The 22,962-nt window shown below is 50.1% G+C and overlaps 1 protein-coding gene across 3 annotated transcripts in view; it reads right to left on the minus strand.

The window, feature by feature from the left end:
• LOC135919151 (transient receptor potential cation channel subfamily M member-like 2) overlaps nucleotides 1-22,962 on the minus strand; it is a 203,169-nt gene that overhangs the window by 79,179 nt on the left and 101,028 nt on the right. For all 3 annotated transcript variants that reach the window (XM_065452875.2, XM_070536273.1, XM_065452873.2), the window contains exons 6-9: nucleotides 9,164-9,408; nucleotides 8,229-8,356; nucleotides 6,108-6,299; nucleotides 832-1,160 (exon numbers count right to left, since the gene is read on the minus strand). In XM_065452875.2, the coding sequence (XP_065308947.2) occupies nucleotides 832-1,160; nucleotides 6,108-6,299; nucleotides 8,229-8,356; nucleotides 9,164-9,408 (894 nt within the window). The remainder of the gene's footprint in view (nucleotides 1-831; nucleotides 1,161-6,107; nucleotides 6,300-8,228; nucleotides 8,357-9,163; nucleotides 9,409-22,962) is intronic.

A 22,962-nucleotide genomic window follows, 5' to 3' on the forward strand; every position in this document is an offset into this window, starting at 1 on the left:
AAGATACGGCGCACGGCCCACGTATAGGCTACAGCCACAGCTATAGGCTAGAGCTCTGTTATTCTAGCACACGCTTGATCACGTAACCTCCAGCGTTGAACGCGTACCAAGGCACCATAAAGCTGTATCCCCACGACTGGGCAAATCACGATTTGCGCTTGCGGACTGCGTATCGCATCATCATACGTGACCCGTTCCCGCCATGCTCTCCCAATCCGCTCGAGGCACCTCGTGGTATACGCTGGAAAGACAAATCAGCCCCACGAGCTTGCACTGTCACCCACGATTCTGTGAGCTCGGGAATTAGGGTTTCTCCGTCCTGGCTGTCATCCTCTGTCGTGGGAATGCTAGCCGCCAAGGGACCCCATGCACGTCACATGTCACGTGACTGATTCACCCGCGATTGCATCCGTTGTGTGGATCCAGCTTAACCTTCTCGGCGCCACTTCGCACTTTCCTTCGCACCCACAGCATAGGGAGCGCGGTGCGCGACAGGATGTTATTGCACTTGGACTAATTATTATTATAATTATATTATATATAATACGTAATTATTATTATTATTATTATTATTATTATTATTATTATTATTATTATTATTATTATTATTATTATTATTATTATTATTATTATTATTATTATTGCACTTGGACATAATTGCTATCGCAATAGAAGACGCGCTAAATGTCTCACTGCAGATGTCAATACCCGATAAACGTTCGCGCATACTGGCCCTCGTGGCTATATATTATTCGTGAACTGAACGACCACACGTTTAGCGAGCGAGCACAGAGGCACGTGCAGTGAGGGCCAAGCGCATGCAGCACTCACTCGCAGGCGTCCGACAGGTCCTTCTTGGTGTTGCCCTCGTGGACGAGGTTGGCCAGCCGTCCGTACGTCATGGACACCAGCAGCGCCAGGTGGATGGGCTGGTCGCAACACTGCCACAGGCGCTTGCCCAGCGCGGTGCGCTGCGTAAACGCGCACCACAGCGCCAGCAGTGCCAGGGCCTTGCGCTCGGCCGCGCTGGGGTCCAGGGTGTAGATGCCCGCCGCGTTCATGGACAGTTCCTGGCTGTCCACGAAGTTGTGCAGGCCTGTCAGTGTCTCGATCAGCCAGTTGAGCTCGGTGTCAACAAAGTGCTTGCCCAGCTTGGAGAACTGTATCACGCGAGAGAGATCGACCCGGTTATAGAAGGTGAGGTTTGTATGCAAACACGCGTAGTACAGGTCAATCAATGTTGGCGCCGAACAATGTTAATAGGTTATACATGGGTACAGGTCAAAAGAGCAGACGATTTGATTTAGTTTAGTTCTCTATTATAAGAACGGCTCGTCGTTCCCGTTAAGCACAGTGCGTAACCGGCAAGAGGATTGCCTAAGATCCGGACAGACTTAAGAAGATATAATTAGTCCTATTTAGAAAGCAATGAAAACATTTGGCGAAAATATCAGCAAGTGAGACATGTCGTATACATGAACCAAGAATGAATACATGAACCATGACACGTGCGTTGTATTTGCATAATTTTGACCCTGACAAACTCCACCGGAGCGAATTTTCTGAGCAAGCAATTAAGGTTAAGACACGTGACTGAGTTTGCAAAAGTTACTTTGCAAAAATTGCTCTTCCATGTGCTAAACGGCTAAGTAGTACGTTTATTTCTTGGATTGCTTGGTCCGCTTCACCGATTTTCTTTGTAGAGGGCGGTGCCTTGCTGCTACCAGCTAGTCCAAAATGTTTGCCAAACGCATCAGTGAAACAAAAAAAGAAGCGGTTTCGTCAACAAGGTGAAGCCTCCATTGCAATAGCAAATTAGTAGACAGCTATACAAAGCAAGGATAGTAGCTTTATCGGCCCTATAATGTTGTAAACATTCGCTTATTAATTATATGAACAAGCATGAAGTCTCGAGCGCGCGCACGCAAGCATGAACAAGCACCGGAAACCTATTCACATCTACACAGACGGCTCTGTAATCAAAGAATGTGCGACTGCAGCTTATGTCCTTACAGGTAGAGCACGCTTGTAAACTAGGACATGCGTCGTCGCCATCAATAACGGAATTAGTGGCAAGTATCTAAGCCACTTATTTTATCAAAACATATGGGACTCCTTACCGGCTTTAGCATGTCTTGAATATATTGTTGACAGCCAACCACACGCACAAATAAGATACGCAGTGCTCAACAGTTTAACTCTGGCAAATGAAAGAAAACATGAAGTGATATTACAGTGGGCGCCGGGACATGCTTGTATAGCAGGCAACGAATTAGCGGACTCGTTGGCGAAATCGGCTCATAAAGATGCAGAATTTCAACTCATCCCTTTATCACCAATGGACACGCAACGCACATTAAGAGTACTAAAGGACTTGTGTATGTCAACGTGGTTTAATGAAAATACTCGGCAATCAATTCCTCATGAAGTGGACCCTCAACCCAAACACCAGCCCGATGCAGAACTTTCGAAAATGCAGAGACACTAATTCATCGACTGCGCCTTGGGACAGCAGGCCTACACCTAACGTTTCCTATATCACACAAAACGGGCTCCTTCCCCGGCTTGCTCCAGTGAGCACGACGATGAAGATTTTTGCCATCTACTCCTCGAATAACCCATATACGCGACGCAAAGATGGCAGTTAGAACAAGAGCTACACTCCAGTGATCCTCACCGACCTTTCTCCCTCGCAAAATTGCTGGGCCCATGGACGTCGAAAATAGCACAGCGAAAAGCATTGAATGCACTTGAAAATTTCTACGAAGACACTGGCATCCTTAACAAGTACTAGGTGTTGCACTGAATAGTCACACTATGTAATTATAACTTGCTTTATTATTTGTAATTATTAGCGCTTGTATATTACGTGTTAAGCTTTTTTTTGTATTCTGTGCGTACATTATTCTAACTCTGTAATTCCTCATCTGTTTATACGCCCATTGCAGTCTACAATGCTGCCGCTTGGGTGGGTTTGTGATTTTGTTTACGAACTCGTTATGGTGCGACTTACATTTGCCATTAATATTTATATGTTCATGGGTGTATAGTACTGTGTACTGTGGATTTCTGGCCGTATGATGCGGCTTCTTTTCATTTTCTTACTACGTCTTACTTTCATATTGCTGTTTCTGCTATGCGAAAAGGAGTAATCGTCACCATTTTAAGGTGACTTCATCTCTTTCTGTTATTTTCATTTCCATAATTTTTTTTTAAACCTCACTCGATGACCACGGAAACTCGCTGTCAAAACGCTCGAGTGAGGAAGCGCGGACGCAGCAGCAAGCGAATTCACCTTCGTGCTGCACCTCTCATGAACGCGAACTAAGCGTCGAAAGCACAGCGCACACGAAGCTATCAGCAGCTATCAGCACTCGGTGCACTCTGTCCCCATCGCAGATCGCTTTCAAGATAAGGCCCGCGCGGCGGCGCCATGCGCAGCAGCTACCGAAGCCCGCCCCCACCCTCCTCGCCCCTGCGATGATGATGATGATGGTGATGATGATTTAATTGCATCCCTTTGAGACGGGGCGGTGACAAATAGTCACCTAGCCTGTTTGATTTAATTAGGTATGCTGTACACGTTTTGTTTTAATCTTCTTTTTCCTTCAAAATCTACCTTGTACCGTAAGCACTGGCTGAGCGATCCCCTCGTATACGCCCCTCCCGGTGCCTTGCGCACGACTGAAGACGGCGCGCCGCCTCTCCACTTCTCTCCCTTGCGCGCGCGAGATTAATCCGCCATCGCCGACTCACCCTCGCACGATTTCATTCGCACATACAGCATACGGCGCGCGGCCACGATGTTATCGCCCTTGGAATGCGGGACATTAAGGCGACGCCGACGGCAGAAATTCGCCTGGAATGCCAACTGCTATCGCAATAAAATCGAACACTTCATTATTTACAACGGAACTGAAGAAACAAACAGCACGTCAAACAGCTGCAGCACACTCACCCTCTCCCGCCCCCACTCCAGGCGCACGGCGCGCAGGCCGTGTTTATACCCGACACCGGGGTCGGCGCATATATTTGCGGAAGTCTTATCACCGGCTATCGCAACCGCATGCGGCTGCGCGAGAGATCTACAACATAGAGCAGGTGATCGCGAAGATGCCGACAGAAGTGCCACTGTTAGTCTGCTCTTTTGCAATGTACTGCATATACTATGCCTGTTTGTTTACAACATAAGGATTCTTTATAGAAGCGCGGCCGCAGAAATGTTCAGACACAATGAGCACGACGTGGTTGAGCGCCGCACGCACGAACAGCCAAACAGCGTGGGAACTCAAAACACGAAACTAAGCGCCGAGATGGCTCATCGCTTCACGTGCGTTGTATTTTCTGCCGAGCTCCACCACTGGAAAAGCTGGCGCTGCCGTCGGCGTGACGTATAATGAGGGATCACGTCGACACAGCGGCCGCGTCGGCTGCTCCGGAAGCGCCGAAGCGATCTGCGAACGCAAGTTTAAAGTCCCACATGCGCTGCGGTTCAGAGCAAGTGGGGAAGTTTTCCCGCTTCGCGTGTCTCCTTGACAACGCTTAAAAGCACTATAATAGGTATCGGCTGCTTTTGAAGGTGTCCAACATGTTGGGCTACTGCTAAGTGCCGCAGTGTCGGACACACGCAATTGAACCCGGTGTCAGGTTTCACACGTAATTACAGGACAAGCTGCGCGAAGCTTGGATCGCGACACCTTGAACCGACAAGCAGCCGTCGGCTACAACTCGGGTGTGCAGCAAGCACTTATGCTAGAAATATTTCTGCTACGGCGTCGGAGCTACATGCAATATTCAGTGAGTAGCACAAAGTGCGCACTGAGACGCTCGCGCGCTGCCCGGCTAATGCCATGAAGCTCTGATCTATGAACTTGAAGATGCTACAGACTGGCAATTTCACTGTAATGTACAAGTAACGGTAAAAAGCGCATTAAAGAAAAGCTTGACAGATACTCATGTTTGTTTTAGCACGTACCAAGTAATGAATGCAGTTGACTAAGAATTTTCAACGGCTAAATGTTCGCCGAGAAGACCGATAAACATACAGTGCGATGCAACTTGAGAAATGATATTGAAACCTCCAAGAAAAGAAGATTGAATCTTCGCGAAGGCACATCACAAGTTGCCGCAGGCGTTAAAGTCTTAAGTCCTCACCGCTAATAGTGTTGGAGGTCGCATGAGCTCAAATTTCGGAGACGCATCACGCCAGCGTTGTGACGGCGAGTGCTCGCGGTCGTCGGGTGAGATCTAATCATGCTTGCCTGTGCGCGCGTGAAACCATACTCGTCAATTTAATTAGTACGCGAGTACTTGCAGCAATTTATACGACCGATAATACTGTGAACCTTACTTCTGTAGTTTCAAAATTGGCTGTCGCTATCAATGCTACGCCTTTCGTGAAATATGCGGCCGTTTTTTTTTTTTAAGAACTCCAGACGACGCTCCACGGCGGAGGAACACAGCACTGTCACAGAATAGCACTCCTGATTCGTTGATTCCCGCTATAGCGTACACTTCGCTGCCAAAATAGTGCGAGACAAAGTATAATCCTCCGCGCGCGTACCACGCATGCGCCAGCGAGCGGGAGCACACGACAACGGCGGCGCCGACGACGCGAATGCGCCTCGGGAGTCCGTATAATCGATAGCACAATAACAAGGCAGGTCATAGAAAGTACAGCAACAGTCGCGTGATTAAAGCCAAAACGAAAGAATGCAGAAACACACCAAACCAACGCCCAAGTTTCCCTTAGTAAATCAATGTTGTTTGTTTACATAGCAAAACCGTTTCGTGTCCCGTTCCGTCAGTACAGAGTAACCTGTGCAATGCAACTTAATCGGAAATGGAAGCCCCTCTAAAAGCGTTTTAAGCTTAGTGGGCCAGGAACGAGGCGAAGAGGAAACGTAGGTGGTGCCCGCACCATGACGTTCTCGCACCCAGTTCCACCAATTCGTGGTGGTGGATGGTAAAAAGTGCGTCGCAGCGTCAAAGTTTCGGGCAGCAAGGCTATAGCTTGAAGCGGTAAATCTGGCAATGAACTGCAAACAGTCTAGGCACAGTCGTCGCTGCACTGAGAAGCAGAAATATAGCGAAGAGAGGTCACCTACCGGGCTGCGTCCCAGGGCGCCCTCCCAGCAGACAGAGCGGAAGAACTGCTCTCCCTGGACTTTCTTGAAGAGCTGCTTGAGCCGCCTGGGCGTCAGGTATTTGTGGACGCGGAATCCCCGCGCCAGGAAGATATGCACGAACTCTTCGCGGTCCGGACGAACCAGGGCCTCCTCGAAGATGTCTCGGTCCACCTGCCGTCCCACAGAGTCATGAAAGCACATCTCAGAAGGTATTACCAACCAGATGTTCTTCGAAAGAAATAAACATCAGAGGACACCTAAGCCCTTCTTATGAGTTACGAATATGCGAAAGCAATATTATCCAATTGAACGCCGCTGAGCGGTCCTTCGAGTTTCGCGCTGCGAGTAATAACGCAGTAACGCAGCTTGAGCAGATGCCGATTGCGTATATGGCACAGCCGCGGAGTTCATGCGTCTTCTGCTGGCGGACCTGAGCCCGGAAGCTAATTAAGACGCGTTACGATGAAGAAAACTGATTCTGTAGTTCAGTTTTGACCGTATACGGATTTGAAATAAACCATTTCCCATTTCGTACAGTGCACGCGCAAAAAGCGAGAAGTGGACACGGAGCATGCAGTATTGACATGGCTATACGTTGCCCTTCTCGAAGGCCGCCAGTCGCACTCGCCGGCACTTCCCTAAATTAAATATGACTACGTATGGCTGTATTTTTACGTATTACTATGCTGACTCATTATTTAGCTTCCGAGATGCACTATTTTGCCTCGAATCCCAAAATCGGCAGCATGCGGAGGCCCCTTCGATAGAGCAGCCTAAACAATCGCTTCGTTCAGCTACCGGCGGTGTCAATAGTGCCGCGGCCGCTCATGCAAAAGCACTTGCAAAAGCACTTGCTTTTGCATCGAGCGACCGTGTTGCGTCGAGCGAACACGGCGCATTCTTTAAATGAACGATCACACGCACGACGTCCTAATTTATGTGTACTTTACGGAACACACTAATTGTGTGCATGAAGAAAATACGAAGAATGGCAAGTAGCAGCTTAACAACGCCCCGGCCGTACTGCATGTATACAGTCTCCCGCTCGCTGTTTTCGGAAATGCGTGGTCGCTCACATCAGCGCGACTCGACTGATGCAACAGTGCCCACATGCACAAAATCTGCGTGTTTTGATATGTCCCTACATTAATTGATTTCACCGATGAGTGGCTAGCATTACATCTCAAGGGAATTGAACGAGCGGTCGCTGCACGTGCCGGCGCAAACAAATGCACCGGTCGGGGATTGGGACTGTCAGCGGCGTTCTTGCGCGGGATGCAAATGCGGAAGGTCGTGCTCCACATCTAAAGTGATTATGAGAAGCGTTTCCCTGAGAAGGGGCAAAACACCTAAAATAACAAGCAGCCCGTGTAAAATCAGAGGTTTGGACTACCCTTGGTTGGCACTCATGTTGCCGCGCGATACTGTTAAGCATGGGCGTGGTGGCGGGCGGCTCTCGTGGTGGCGGGTCGAATGCGTCGTCATAATCGCAGCTGTCACTGTTTGACAGATCCGAAGAGCTGGTGCAGCTGACCTTGCTACCCGAAAGTCCGACGCGGTCACGAATCAGCCGAGCGTTCGCTGTCGGCCGGTTTCGTACGCCCCGCGGGCGAAACCGGCATGCCTTGCGCGCCTCCCCCGCTGGTCATATACGTCACACGAAGAGGTTTGCTCGGCTGCTTGGCCAGGTGTCGGTTTCGTTTTTGCGCCTTCTTGCTCAGTTAAAATTATTTTCGAACTTGCGGAACAATTCAGACGCGTGACAAGGGAGAACCTAAATATTCCATTGCCTTGACATGGTCAAAATATCGCCGGCCCTTTATTAAGCGATGTGCTGCTTGCCCGAAAGGCATCATACACCCGCTCGCGGCTGTTTTTAAAACAGAGAAAATACAACAGTACTTTAATGCATTGCACACCTGAAAGTGCAGTACGCACTTCTTGATCCATCATGGAACGTTAATTGCTTTTATCGCCTTTGTCTTCTATATGCTGCAGCTTTTGTGAGCCACTTTATGCACATACCAAAACCAACAGATGCGAATGGTTCATTGCTAACCGCGTACTTCCGTTGCACGTCAGCGCCCCTATGTTGCTCACCTGGAATTTACAAGACGGATCCTTCAAGAAGACTTGTGACATCGCCACATCAGGGCAGTTCCAGTCGATGGTGAGCAAAAGGTCCTTCTTCATTTGGTTGAAGCGCAAGACCCTTTCGGGCCTTTGGGCTGAAATTTGAACAATTAAAAAAAAGATGTCGGTGCTTGCGTTCTCGTGTTTTACTTTCTCTTTTTCCTGTGGGACTATTTCCGAAATGAAACTAAACAATGCCGTTTTTAGCTCCACAAGACTGCCACCGGAAGAAAACGCGCTCATTTCGGCACTTGACCTTTCTGTCACGGATGTGCCCCTGAAGAGATGCAAGTGATGCCAACAAGTAGGCTTCAGACGTTCATTTGCTTTCTGGATGTGCCATCTACTCTAGAGAAATCAATTATGCAAACAACTCGCCGACAACAACAAATTACGCGAATGTGCTTTCACGTTCGTACATGCTTGACGTTCGGCGTGCCCATCTGCCCACTTTCTGGGTCGTAGCAAACTTCGTCAAGCACTGTTCTGAGCCGACCTTCGCGTAACAAGCCAAAAGGAAGTTAACCCACTAGTATTACATTCACATTCGAAGGTTGTACTTCTCCTTATGCCGCGTCAAGGATACGCGGCGACACCTTTAGCGATGAGAAAGGTTGAAGTGCCTGCGTGCATGTGTGTGTGTGCGTGTGTGTGTGTTTAATGCTGAAATGTCTCTTTCGTAAGGTACATGCAACTGTCGAGGAACCAGTGGACTTCGTCATATAACCCAAACTACGATAATTTGAATGTCAATCACCTCCATTGGCTAAAAACCTATAGTGTGTCAAGTCAATTTTTCCTCGCGAATATACTAATGCCCAATAGGCACCTATAGCGCGGTGTCGCAGTAATAAACCCCGTCGCTTCACTCGAGGGGAAGGACAAGGAGAGCGTGACCGTACCTTTAAAGAATGCGTTGAGCAGGATCTCGTCGAGGCGCGTCAGGTCGCAGGAGCGGCTTCGGATGTCGACGAGCGTCAGGCAGTGAGACTGACAGGAGAGCCGGGCGCACTCGACGATGCGGTCGCGCAGCAGGTTCCGGGCCAGGGCGTTGTCCCGGTACGCCGGGTACAGCAGGCACAGCATCGAGGCCAGCTCGGGTTTCATGAAGTTCTCCACGAACTCGGGGTCCCACACGGCGGGACTCCTGGGCGCAGGCAGCGTCGAACAAGGTGCTTTACGACGCCGCTTCCTCCGCATGAGCGGCTCTGCCCCGCCACTGACACCGCGTTCGTTGTGCAGGTATAACTAGTAGCGCAGTTAGTCTCAAACCGCGGTATTTATTTGTTTATCTTAAGCTGTTTTATTAATGACGCCCCCACGCAGTGCTTCTTTCAGTTGCATTCGCTTTGCTTCCGAGTGCCACCCAGGCGTGGAAAAAATTATTTGCTGCATTGTTGACATAATTGCAACAACAATGTTTTTTTTTGGGGGGGGGGGGGCGCAAAAACACATATTTCAGTTGGTATATGCAGATTCTGCAAAGCTGCATGACACGAGGCTACGTAACACACAGATACCTACAGTATACAACATGCGAAAATATTCAGTTATTTCCGGTATTCCAACATGCTGTCGTCATACAGAATGTTTGAGTGTGCTAAAATAATCTTCTCTCAATTGTGAGCTGTGTCCTTTCATCAGATGTTTACAAGGTTCACAGTGCTTTCAGAGCATAGTGACGCGCGTTCACTGTTTATCCTTTTCAGGTGACCGTTTTATCACCTACTATGCACTGTTACAAAGTTATCGTTCGACCAAAGGCGCGCCAATTATACATGCATCGTAACTTTCTCGAATGCTGTCGCCGGTTTCAGAGCGCAGCTTTTAGGCGCCCGTTTCTGCGTTGACCGTCGGCGTGCCTCGGCGTCGTACTTCGGCGTAACCGAGCGAACGAGCGCAGCAAAGGATGAAGGACGGCGAGAGCGAAGAGAGCGCGGAGGAAAGCGGAGGAGGAGGGTGCAGCGGAAGCATAAGGAGGAAAGCGGAGGAAGCCATCTTGAAGTGCAGTAGAACTTAATTTGGTCGATTTGGTTCATAACTATTCAAAAGGCAACTGAGACTGAGACAAAGAAACACAAAACCACATCACAGGCGTTGTATGAACCAGCTCACCCAAATCAGATTTACTGCACCATATTTCTTTCAGCGCTTTCCATATGGTTTTGTGTTGCTTTGTCTCCGTCTCAGTCGCGCTGCGCCTTTTGAATAACTTCCTTGAAGCACCACCAGATGGCGCTCTCATCTGCGCATTCACGGCAGCAGCGGGGGATATAAAAAAAGAACCAGAATGCTCGCCTTCTCGCATGGCATTCCCCGCAAGCGGTTCCCGGTAAAGATTATACGGTTGCGTAAGCTGCAGCTGCCAGGAAGCGGCAGCTGTGTGGCCAGTCTATATATAGCGCCGCTCGTCGCGGCTTTGCCAGCCGGTGTGGTGATCGGTGCGATGCCTCAGTATATCGTGAAATGAAAACACGTATAGAGCTGCGCTCAAATTTCGCATTTGCGAGTATAAGAATCGTTGATTATTTTTTTAACGAAATAATCTTCTATAATCAGAATGTGCGCGCGACGTGAACAGTGGTGTGCATTCTGGGACGTACACGAGCGCCAGCGATTCCTGTCCTGAATATAATGTTCAACGACAGTCCCTGGCATCTGTTCTAGCGAACCTTGACAGTAGACCATTGTCCCTCGACACGATTTTCACATGCCGCCGACAGAAGGCATCGCAGGTGAAGGCGACAAAGGGAATACTTCGGTTTTTGAAAGAGACGGGATTGGACAAGCGGCTGTGAGAGTGATGTCGCGTACCATGCCAGATTGATGGACTCCAACGGACGATGTGTGTGTGCTGTGCTATGTGCTCTCTCTCCCTCTCCCCCTTCCCCATCTTTCATCTCCCCCATCCCTCTCCCATGTGTAGGGTAGCGAACCGGTTAAGGTAAACTGGTTAACCTCCCTACCTTTCCTTCTCCACTTTTTCCTTCCTTCCTTCCTTCCTGTTATGCACGATGAGTCATGTGTAAACAGCCGAGGCACTGGACCCGGGGATCATATTTCGATGACCGACGAGTGTGCTTGCAGCTACTGCGAGTGTACTCCAGGTGCACTCCAAGTGTTACTTGTTTCTTTATTTTTCTGCGGGGGAGGGGGGGGGGAAGAGGGTGCACAAGTTCGCCCAATAAAACGTTAGATTCGTGACTAAAAGTTCGGCACTGACTGGTTCCTCACCGTCACTACAAAGCGGCAATAACGAAAACGCAACTGACAAAATGGCGCTAAAACAGACGAGGACAAGGAAAGGTATAGCTACACACGCTCGCGTGTATGATTATCTTTCTTCATACTCGTCTTTTGTAGCACTGTTTCTATCAAGTACGAGCGTTCACCAACTAGCCCAAGTTTATCTTCTACCACATATTGAAGTTCTTTTTTTCGTATCACGAAAGCATGTATTGTCTGGAGAAACACGCACGATGCGAAATATGTTAATAGTCTCGTATGAAAATAGCCATGCGAATTCCCATGTCTAAGGAGTCCTACATACTTTACGGCTTCCATATACACATATGGACTATATGAAAGCCGCATCGTACAGACTCCGTATTCTCAAAAATTCCATACTTGCGGATCTATATATCCTTGGTTCATATTGTCACGCATACTTGTGCGTCTTTTCCGGTGACCATCTTACTTTGGCTCAGTGCAAGTCGCGCCTTTCTGTACCGGAATTTTCTCGAATGTTAACGCTGCATGGTTCTATCCGTTCCCTATGTTGTCGCTGAGATTTGTGCAATCAGATCCTGTGCGCGACGAGAATACTGGTGTACGGGTCGGTGCACTCTTAGAGGAAACACGCTCATGCTCCGCGCGGCACCGAGCGCATGCGCAAAACGACACAGGGGCGGCGCACGCCGCGCGTCGTCAGTTGAAGAAAAACTCCTCCTGGTCCAGGACTCGAACGCGGACCAGGACGAATTTTTCTTCCAAGTGCGAGATTCCAAGTGCGAGACCCGTATAGGCTTCGTTTTTAGCAATTGCTACGATTGGGTAGATGTCTCGTTTTCCATTTAATTACTTCTGTCCAACTTGCGGGTTTCCGTTGAACTCTTGCCTTTGCCTTCGAGTTGTTGATAAATTCGACTTCGCCCTGCCATATGCTAGCCGCCTGGTTAGCTCAGATGGTAAAGCGGCTGCCCCGGAAAGGCGGTGGTCCCGAATTCAGGATCAGCACAATTTTTTTTTTTTTTCGACTGCGAGGTCTTGCATTCCAGGAACACGTATAGGTTTCCTCTGTAGCAACTGCAACGATTGGGCGGATGTCTTAAAAAAATTATGGGGTTTTACGTGCCAAAACCAAGATCTCATTATGACGCACGCCACAGTGAGGGGCTCAGGAAATTTGGACCACCTGGGGTTCTTTAACGTGCACCTAAATCTAAGTGCACGGGTGTTTTCGCATTTCGCCCGTATCGAAATTGTTGTATCGGCCGCTGTGTCATAGTGCGGGCTACACACTGCGCAAGCGTGAAGTTTTCTTTCTAACTCGCTATGTCCCCTTTCCATTCCCCCTCTCTCCTGGATTACTATATAACCACCCTGCTGTTGACAATAAAGGCTGAGTTTTACCTGTCTCGTTCCCAGGCGTGTACGTACGTTTCGTTCCTGCCGTGGCCTAACGGCCCCGGCTATGTTACAGTGGCGACGAGTCAAGACGACACCCACGCAGTCAAGGCAGAGCCAGACACCCCGGCCCTGAAGACAGCCGTGCCAGCGATTTCCATGGCTTTCCAGATGCTCCCGAGCTTCGACGAAAGCACAGATAAGTGGAAGCCGTACTTGGTCAAAGTCGAGGCGTATTTCGAAGCAAATGGCATCGTTGAGTCAAGTAAGAAGAGAGCACTTCTTGTGGCTGCACTGAGCACGCAGACTATTCAAATCCTTGCCGGAAGGGTGGCTCCCCGCGCGCCAAACTCATTGAGTTATGAAGAAGTTATCAAAGCCTTGAATGAATACTATGACCCTAAACGGAACGAAATTTCGGAGAGCTACAAATTCTTCAGTCTCGCGCATCCATGTGGATTTTGCCGGACCGATAGAAGGCAAGATGGTGCTTGTGCTAATCGATTCGCACACCAAGTGGATAGAAGCGCTTCCTTTGAAGCAAGCTACCTCGACAGCTACAATCCACTGTTTGCGGGACATTTTCAGCAGATTTGGCGTGCCCAGAACGATAGTTTCCGATAACGGAACACAATTCACTAGTCGTGAATTTGCAACATTTGTCGAGAACAACAACATATCGCACGTTAGGACCGCCCCCTTCCACCCGCAATCTAATGGGGCTGCCGAAAGAGCTGTCCGAACAGTGAAAGATGGTCTTCGGAAGTTGAAGGAAGGAAAACTGGAGCACAAACTAATGCGACTACTGCTCAATTACAGAAGGACACCCCAGAAGAGCGGAAAGTCGCCATCACAGATGCTTCTCGGATACCAGATTAGATCGCGCCTGGATACGTGTTTTCCGAAGGGTAGTGGAGACTCACCGTCTGATAACCAGGAGTGGCTGCCCCAACTAGAGAGCCGTGTGTACGTTCGCAACTATGGGGCAGGAGACAAATGGATACCAGGACATGTGACATCTACATCTGGGACCCGAATGGTTACAGTAGAAACACCTGGAGCAATTGTCCGGCGGCACGTGGACCAGGTGCGTCGTCGGCCTACAGAAACGCAGTCACCCGACATTGCGGAAGACGCGTGCTCGGACGGCGCTACATTCAGGCCAGAGGAATCCTCGCCACAGCTCGATGGGGGACTGGAAGCATCTGCCTTGCCGCCTGCAGTTGGGGATCATCATGCTGACCGCGCCTTCCCGGCACTTCCGTCATCCGAAGCAGTAGTGCAAAGCGAACCCGCTCAAGTCTTACGACGTTCTACGAGGACGAGGAGACCTGTTGACCGATTTTAGGAGGAAGAAGTGTTATATCGGCCGCTGTGTCATAGTGCGGGCTACACACTGCGCAAGCGTGAAGTTTTCTTTCTAACTCGCTATGTCCCCTTTCCATTCCCCCTCTCTCCTGGATTACTATATAACCACCCCGCTGTTGACAATAAAGGCTGAGTTTTACCTGTCTCGTTCCCAGGCGTGTACGTACGTTTCGTTCCTGCCGTGGCCTAACGGCCCCGGCTATGTTACAGAAATGCTGCCGCCGTGGCCGGGATTTGATCCCGCTTGCCCCCCGTGGATGTCTCATTTTCCCTTCAACGTCCTGATATACATGGCAAAACCCTCTCTCAATGGAAGCAACGGACTGTCGTTATGGCGAGGCACGCATTGTTCGCGAAACCCATCCGTTTACTACAACTTCGCATTGAAACCACGAAGCACTTCTTTACAGCGCCAAGTAAATGTATAAAGGGGAAAATCAGACATCCACCCGTTCGTAGCAATTGCTACAAAGGAAACCCTTACGGGTTCCTCGAAAGAAAAGCCTCAGCGTTGAAGAAAAACCGCAGAACTACTACGCCAAGTAAAAGTATACTCGAGGCACTACACCACTGCTTAGGTTGCCTGAAAAGGAAAAAGCTACAGACATTCAGATAATTGTCTCCTAATGCGTAGCATTCTTTGGCTCGGTTCTTAGCTTTTGCTTGTTTCTCACATTGCAGTTGGACTAGCCGAAACTTCAAGTTGGCCCACCCCCAAATTCAGCTTGGCCAACACCCTGTTGTGGCTGCAGTTGACAGCATGCTGTTTGTCACACGCAAGAGTAGCATGCGAGAGCCACGCTGGGAAGATAGTCGGAGGACAGTTCCCGAGCGATGCTGGGCGCTGCTGCTAATTTTCCCGTAACGAGCTCCCCTCGTGAGAGAAGAAGCGCCACAAAGGGAAAGAATTGCCACTCAAGGCGAGGCCGAGACGACGCGAATGGCTCATGGACGATTCCCGGAAGAAAGCCACCACGAACTGGTGCCTGCCCTATAGTAAGAAGCAGCGGAGAAGACCAGTTGTGACAAAAATATCTAATCTCCCATTTCCACAGCTAGACCCTATCTCGGCGTTTGCGCCCACTGGAACTTGGTGCCGGTGCGATATTCCGTCTGCGGCAGTGTTGTTTGCGCTTCTCGATTGGCTGTCATTCCGGTGGGTTGTGACCTGTGTGTGATTGGCTACCGCCAGGAGGTAGGGTTGGAACAGAGCTGTTGTAATGACGGTGCGGAGAGAACACAAGCGGTTCTGGGTCATGGAAACGTGGCTCATCCAGACGCTCGTTGCTAAACACTTGACTTTTTTTTCTGTTGTCCCTATTAAACGATGTAAATGAGTTTTCTTCAAGTGCCAGTAAACCTGTTGGTTTTCGATTTCCCAGCGTCTGGTTTCTTCAACCCGAAGCCTCCGCCATGCTAGAATGTGGAGCCGGGTTTGAGACATAACCCAGCGCCGCAAAACCCCCCTATCACCTCCGCATTTAGGTTGGCCCACTTCAAATTTCGATTTGGCCAACCCCCAATTCAGGTTGGCCAGCCCCCGTATAACCTCCACATTTAGGTTGACCCACCTCAAATTTCAATATGGCGAACCCCCATATCACCTCAGACCTCTTTCACGCCAACTTGGGTGGCTAGTTATTCGCTTACACTGACACCCATCGTCAACATAGTCTTACAGCGAAGTGTCCATGGCTAGGATCCCAGGATGTTTTCGCGTCCGTCACATCGACATGAACACCCAGTAGGCCGATACCGGCGGCGCCGCAGGGCCGCGAGCAATGGCTCATACCTCCGTAAGGCACAAGCGTGAAGCGAACATACATTTGTGCATTTCCATACGAAACGCACAAATAAAAACAGCCCAAAGACCACATGATTGATGACGAGGCGCGCGCACTTACGGTGCCGTAACGTACGCTGCCGCCAATCCCTCGCCGGTGGTCTTCGTCAGAGACTTTAACGTAGAAATCTGAAAACTGGAAACTAAACAGTGGTTCACCAAACTACTGTACACGGGTCACGCATCGATTTAACTTTGGCCAATAACATTTCTCAAATAAGAGCGGAAAGCATATGTGCGTATCATAGCGAGCACAAAGATGTTATAACAGTAATTTCACAGTAATAATAAAATAAAGGCTTTGTAAACTGCATCGAAACATGCTTTAATGTCATACAGGAACCAGACGCTTCAGCAGACTGCGCCACAAATTCACAGGGTATGTGCTAGTCTTCAATAAACCTCTCGCCAACTTGGGTCACAAGTATGTGCCGCTGGGTGTCCAAACAATTGACCACTTGCAGAAGTCGGAGCGCCACCTAGCATGAAAAACGGGAAGCTTGCGCCTCGCCGCTTGGTTGGAAAACATCCCGGCTCCAGCCTTGCTTTGGTACGGCGGCATCGAGTGGCGACGTTGTGTTTGCAGAGCTTCTTTCACGTTTTGTGAAAGCGTCGACGTTCTTTGATAGTTGCCATATATGACCTGCCTCAAATATGATTAAAGAGGACTTCATTCTCTTGCCGTTTTTGCAAATGGGACGGACAGCTGACTTCTCAGAGCGCTGGATAATGAGCGACAATGCGTGGGGTTATCTTCATGCCAACACTTCGTCCGTTTGTCAAGCACACCGCCGATGGGCTTTAAAAAAAGAGGGTTAAGTTAAGCACATAAAACTTAACGTAAACACCGTGGACCTTCCACTTGGCCTCATAGGAGCTACGTACACACCATCCATGAAGTCGGGCATCTACGTGGTTACAGCATGGTTCACAAAAGCCATTGGCGACATTGCCGGAGAGCACTGTGAATGTGTGGCCGGATGAGTGTTTTATGCCTGTCGCATTCCCCGAACTCTTAGTTGTTGCATGGAACAACAGATATACACGTTCTAGCTTGCAAATTTGATATTCATCTCGTGCTGTTTCGCCAAACTGCTGTGTTGCATGCTTGTGGTTTACGAAGCCGTATCCCAAATTTCGCATGCGCTATATGTACGCGGTAGGTTATGCAGTTTGTTTTTGCGAGCGCTAAGGCCTCAAAGCTTACGCCAACCTATTTTATTATATTTTATATTAGCTTAAATATGGGCAGCGCGTTGTTAGATATGGAGCTGTTTCCTGCGATAGCTTCGAGTTCCCCAGACCACATCGGATGGCAGCACAGCTAATTGAGGAATGCAGAAGCAGGAAAGCGCATTCCAGAGAAGCGGCCGAGCAAACAAGTTTAAGGCAACAAGTTCACGTGCCAACAAGTTCGTGCGTCGCCGGGATTAGCAGGTGGGCCTCCAACAATGGAGCATGAGCAGCCCCCTCCTTCTCCTCGTTAGAAGTGCATTGCCAGTCTGCGAGGCAAGACCACAGCGAGCCGCCAGGTGTGACACCGCGACACGGGCGCCTACCATTGGCTGAAAGTGGCGTCATCGGAGCGGACTCTCCCATTGGTCAAACATGACGTGACTTGCAGTGCTCGAAGGGTTTATAAGAAGCCTTCCAGAGAGACCTGAGCATTCTGGGACACTCCCTGGTTCCCTGATTCACCTCTCTCGAACTTCTTGCCGCGGGCCGCAGCGTCCGAGTTGCTGCCGGCCCGTAATGTCTGCACGACGGCTACTTGTCGCTCACCTCTCCTTGTAAATAATGTAGAATAAAACCTCCCAGGTTGTGGGTTTCCATCACGAAGTCCCGTCCTTCAACCCCTACATCTGGTGGCAGCGGTGGGATCGCCTCCGAATACATCAGCTGGTGGCAGCGCTACGGATCAACCTTCGGCGAGAGAGATCCTAAGGAACCGGGAAGAGCGAAGAAGAGAGAGCCTTCGTCGAAAGAGGTCCGAAGAGACTGGGAGTTGCGAAGAAGGAGCGAGCCTTCGACCCAGGGAGTCCGGAGGAACCGGGAAACAGCGGACAAATGAACCGGATGGCAGGGTGCTGCAACCGTAAGTGAGCGCGTGGTTTTTTTCCTTATGATTCGCCAGACTCAAAGGTTGTGTGTTCAATTTTGATAGTTCTGGGAATCGGGAGTTTGATGCATTGTGTGTTTGCACAAATTAATTAAGGAAAACAGTTTTAACCACCTGCCGGGGCAGCTGCCATGGATCTTAGAAGGTTGACGAGGTTAGACTTGTTGTTGGTGTGCGACGATTTGGGAGTTGAGGCGGACGAACGGATGGAAACGCCAGCTATCATAAAGGCGATTAATGATAGTGGCAATGATGACAAAAGCATTGCGCTTGCTTGGGAGGTGATACAGGAGCCACGGGAGCGTGTGCGTCGTGTACGTTTGCGAGAGCGTCGTGAGCTTAGGAGTGGGCGTCAGCGTGAAGAACGCGAGAATGAACGGAAGCAGGAGCTTCAAGAACTTACTCTTAGGTGTGAGCGTCACGGACGTGAGAATGAACGCGAACGTGAGCGAGAGGAAAAGTATGAGAGAGAGAAGGCAGCACTGATCAAAGAGATACAGTATTGTGATCAGTTATTGGCACAGTTACCGCGTGTGTGCGTCGCTGGTAATGTTAGCGAGGTTGCTAGCGAAGAAAAGGGTACTTCTGACCCGACAGAAGCGAGCACCCATGTAGAGCCAGATGTGCGTGCAGAAGTGAAGTGCGAACTGAGCGATGCAGTTGAGAGTAGTTCTCGGGATGGCGAGCTCCGTAGTCCACGAGAGAACAACTGCATTGTTCAGGGATCGGTGCGGCTCTCCGCCAGTCTAGATGGCCTAAATACGGATGGTTCAGTTATTAATCATTCGGACTGTGCGCGTGAGACAGCGATCGATACCGACGGACTGTGTGCCGATGCACAGCATGAGCTGGGCAATGCAGTAGAGGGCAGTTCGCTAGAGTGCGAGTTGTCTAACTCGAGTAAAGCCTGCTGCATTGTGCCAGAGTCGGTTGAGCTGTCCGCCAGTCGAGGCAGAGCGAGTGTTGATTTAAGTGAGAATCACTCAGACTGTGCGGGTAAGAGACCGATCCGGGCCGACGAAATGTGTACCGGCCAGCACGAGGCACGAGAAGGCGACATGAAGGCGAGTGCAAAGAGAAAGCGCCGTAAAAAGAAGCGCAGTAAAAACCGAAAGTCGGTAACTAATGAGGCGCCGCCAAAGATGGCGAGAAACCCAAATGGGCAGGGCGCGAGGAAGAAGGTGCGGTCGTCACGGACGATGTTGACGCATCCTAAACGTTCGAGCCACAGGTCAAAGGGGGACCGCGAAGAATGTTCTGCACGGACGCGGACAAAGGGCACGAGGCAGTTAAGCTCCTCGTCGTTCCGTAGTTCTTTTCATAGCTCAGCGTGCAGTTCGAAGAAACGCAAGGTGGCAGGACGAGACCAGGTGGGGAGTAGCGACGCGGTCAATCGAGCTTGTGTTGAAAGCGGGGCGCGGGGACGCAAATTGGCAGTAGACCGTAACGTCTTGGGGGAGCTGATAGTGAATCAGCCCTTTTGTTGTCTCTCGGCAGCCAGAGTAGCTTTGAGACCACGCCCACCGCGGGTCAGGCTGAAAGTATGAGTCAGTCGTAAGCAATCGGGAACGGGAAGCCAAGAGAGCTTCCGTAGAAGTGAAATGTTGCTTTGTTTTTATTTTTGAGCATTGGAAAATTTCGCGATTTGAGACTAGGTTTTCTTTGTATGAGCTTTGTTTGTGTTCGTTAGAGAGGCTCGAGCTTTGAAAGACGCGGTTTTTTGTAAACATGTAGTCTCGCGAGATGCTCATTAATAAGTAAATAGGCTTTTTTTGTGTGTGTGTGAGTAACCTGAGGGTCAAGGTTACTGTTGAGAGGCCTATCGTAACGCGCGTGTGTTTTATTTAACCTTCTTTCTTTTTAAGTGTTGAATTTTCTAAGGTTAAGCGCGTAGATTTTCTGTGAGTGCATGATTTGCACGGAGAAGCGTTCTTAGTTCCATTAGCGCGTGTCCTGTGTGGACGGAAGGAAGCAGACTTTATGACTGGGTTGCTAGTGTGTGTTGAGGGCAGCCGTATTCTGACTTCTTTAGTGAACGTGCGTGGAAAGAGTTAGTAGAAGACGCATCATTTTAAGAGTTGTGCGGAGTGTGTAAGTCCCGCAAGTTTAATTGTTCGTTTAAGTCACGTGTCCTAGAGGGACTAAAGGAAGAAACGTGAGTAAGCGTAAATGAAAAGTTTGCCTACAACGCATGTACGCGTTTTGTTTAGTGACCACAAGGCTAGTGCGCTTGTGATTACGTACTTGTGAGGTTGACCAGATTGTTCAGTGACACCATTACTTGCGATAAGTACGCCACTGCGATAGATTGGAAACATGCTGTTCGTGTAGTTAGGCCACTTATGTTATGTTCGGCTGTTTTCATTTGTTGTTTGCATCGTCAACGACCCTTTGTTCTGCAACAACAATAGTAGTCTGGTCTTGTCGGCAATCGAGGAGAAATGGATGGCTGTTTGGAGGGGTGGTTGGAACTGTTTTGTCGAAATTGGGGAAATAAAAGATCAGGGTTGATTTTGACTCAGTAATAGTCTGGCGAGTCAGGGGTGAAGAGCCTGCGCTTACGCGTGGTGCAGCGCTGTGCTGTTTTGTTTGTTTGACGTTTGTTCTCCAGGGCCCAGGATCCTGAGGGTTGTCAAACGAGGCTCGACACCAATACCCTGCAGGTTCTTTCAGCGTTCCTCATGGCCAGCGAATTGAGTTCACCGGCCATTCAGAACAACCGGGGCGAGGACGAGCTGTTAGATATGGAGCTGTTTCCTGCGATAGCTTCGAGTTCCCCAGACCACATCGGATGGCAGCACAGCTAATTGAGGAATGCAGAAGCAGGAAAGCGCATTCCAGAGAAGCGGCCGAGCAAACAAGTTTAAGGCAACAAGTTCACGTGCCAACAAGTTCGTGCGTCGCCGGGATTAGCAGGTGGGCCTCCAACAATGGAGCATGAGCAGCCCCCTCCTTCTCCTCGTTAGAAGTGCATTGCCAGTCTGCGAGGCAAGACCACAGCGAGCCGCCAGGTGTGACACCGCGACACGGGCGCCTACCATTGGCTGAAAGTGGCGTCATCGGAGCGGACTCTCCCATTGGTCAAACATGACGTGACTTGCAGTGCTCGAAGGGTTTATAAGAAGCCTTCCAGAGAGACCTGAGCATTCTGGGACACTCCCTGGTTCCCTGATTCACCTCTCTCGAACTTCTTGCAGCGGGCCGCAGCGTCCGAGTTGCTGCTGGCCCGTAATGACTGTACGAATGTTAATTGACGTCTCACCTCCCTGTACATAATGTAGAATAAATCCCTCCCAAGTTTGGCTTTCATCCCGAAGTCCCGTACTCCAACCCCTACAGCGTGCGTCCGCAGGCCAGTACGCTCCCGCTCACTCGCGAATACTCATCAAGGCAGATAGTTTGACGAATTGGTTCGAAGACATGTTGGAAGAGAGCGCAACACAACTGACATGTACGGAAAAGAAGAAGACGAGCGCAGACTCACAAATGACATGACGTACATAGACTGGCCGCATCTGTTTGCGCTGTTCTTCACAAATCGCTTAATCGTACTCGCATCTACTCAGGGTCACTCAGTGACGAGCGCGAAGGAAAACTGCATTCTTTATATTTAAAAGCCTCAATGGGCCCTGCCAGCACGTCGCTGGCCTTCTGTTCAGCGTTGCAGAACTGGCAGGAGATGACAAAGGAATAGAAGTCGCCTGCATAAGCCACAGATCCTAGAATGCACTGTTAGCTGCCACGGCGTGCCGTCCGGGTTCGACCGCTTCACCGCTGCCGTCCACAAACTTCTCCACATCAACCTTCGCGGGCGGAAATCTGAAGAAATTACTATTTCCATTTTCATAATAATAGCTCGTGCAGCCGAAAGCGACTCAGTTGGCCGGCATGTCACGCCCGAGCAGCGCAGTTTGCTTTCCAACCACGGAGACGGCGCTCACGAAGCGCCGCGCGCGGCCGGTTTTTGCGCATGCGCAGTCGTACTTCTGCAAGTGGTCAATTCTCAGCGTTCGCACGCACAGGCACACCACGCTTTTCGTCTCAGAGCCCAGGCGCGGCTTCTCGGCAGCGCCAGTAGATGGCGCAGCGTATCCAGAAAAAAAAAAGCGCGAGAGGGGAGCCCGATTGCTGCATGTCGCGTTTCTTGGCGCTGAGTCGTGCTCCCTAAAGAGTTGCGGAAATTATAGCGCCTCTTTCTCTCCACAATCCCTCCCTCTCATTCGCACGCACTGGCACGCCGTGCATCTCAGAGACCAATCGGAAGCTTCGCAGCGGTGGCGCTAGATGGCGCCGAGTGTTCTTAGCGAAGCACGAAAGAAGATCTAGTCCCGCTGTAGTATGTGCTGTTAGATATGGGCCCTTTTCCTGGCACCACTTGAGTTCCCCGACCACATCCAATCACCGTCGCATTCCAATTAGGGCGCGCAGGAGCGCGTCTAACACGTTCCCGGACCTGTCACACATGTTGGCGACTCCCACAGATGCCGCCCGTCGAGCTATTGTCTCCACCCCTGCTTGACTCTTCCGAAAAGTACAACGGGAGCTGGCACGGCTTCAGATAATCTTGATCCCGAGCAATGCTGCTTTGCAGCTCTGAAAGCTCGTTCGAAAATAACCCATCTCCTCCAGCTGCGCGCTTTCAGACGGGGAGGCAACACCAAGGCAACGCCGGTTGTAAGTCACCCGCAAGGCACCCGTAAGGCACCCGTAAGGCACCCGTAAGTAGGTCACAGTGGAGCCCTCGG

The sequence above is a fragment of the Dermacentor albipictus genome, chromosome 3 (genome assembly GCF_038994185.2).
Source record: "Dermacentor albipictus isolate Rhodes 1998 colony chromosome 3, USDA_Dalb.pri_finalv2, whole genome shotgun sequence".
NCBI classification, from domain to species: domain Eukaryota; kingdom Metazoa; phylum Arthropoda; class Arachnida; order Ixodida; family Ixodidae; genus Dermacentor; species Dermacentor albipictus.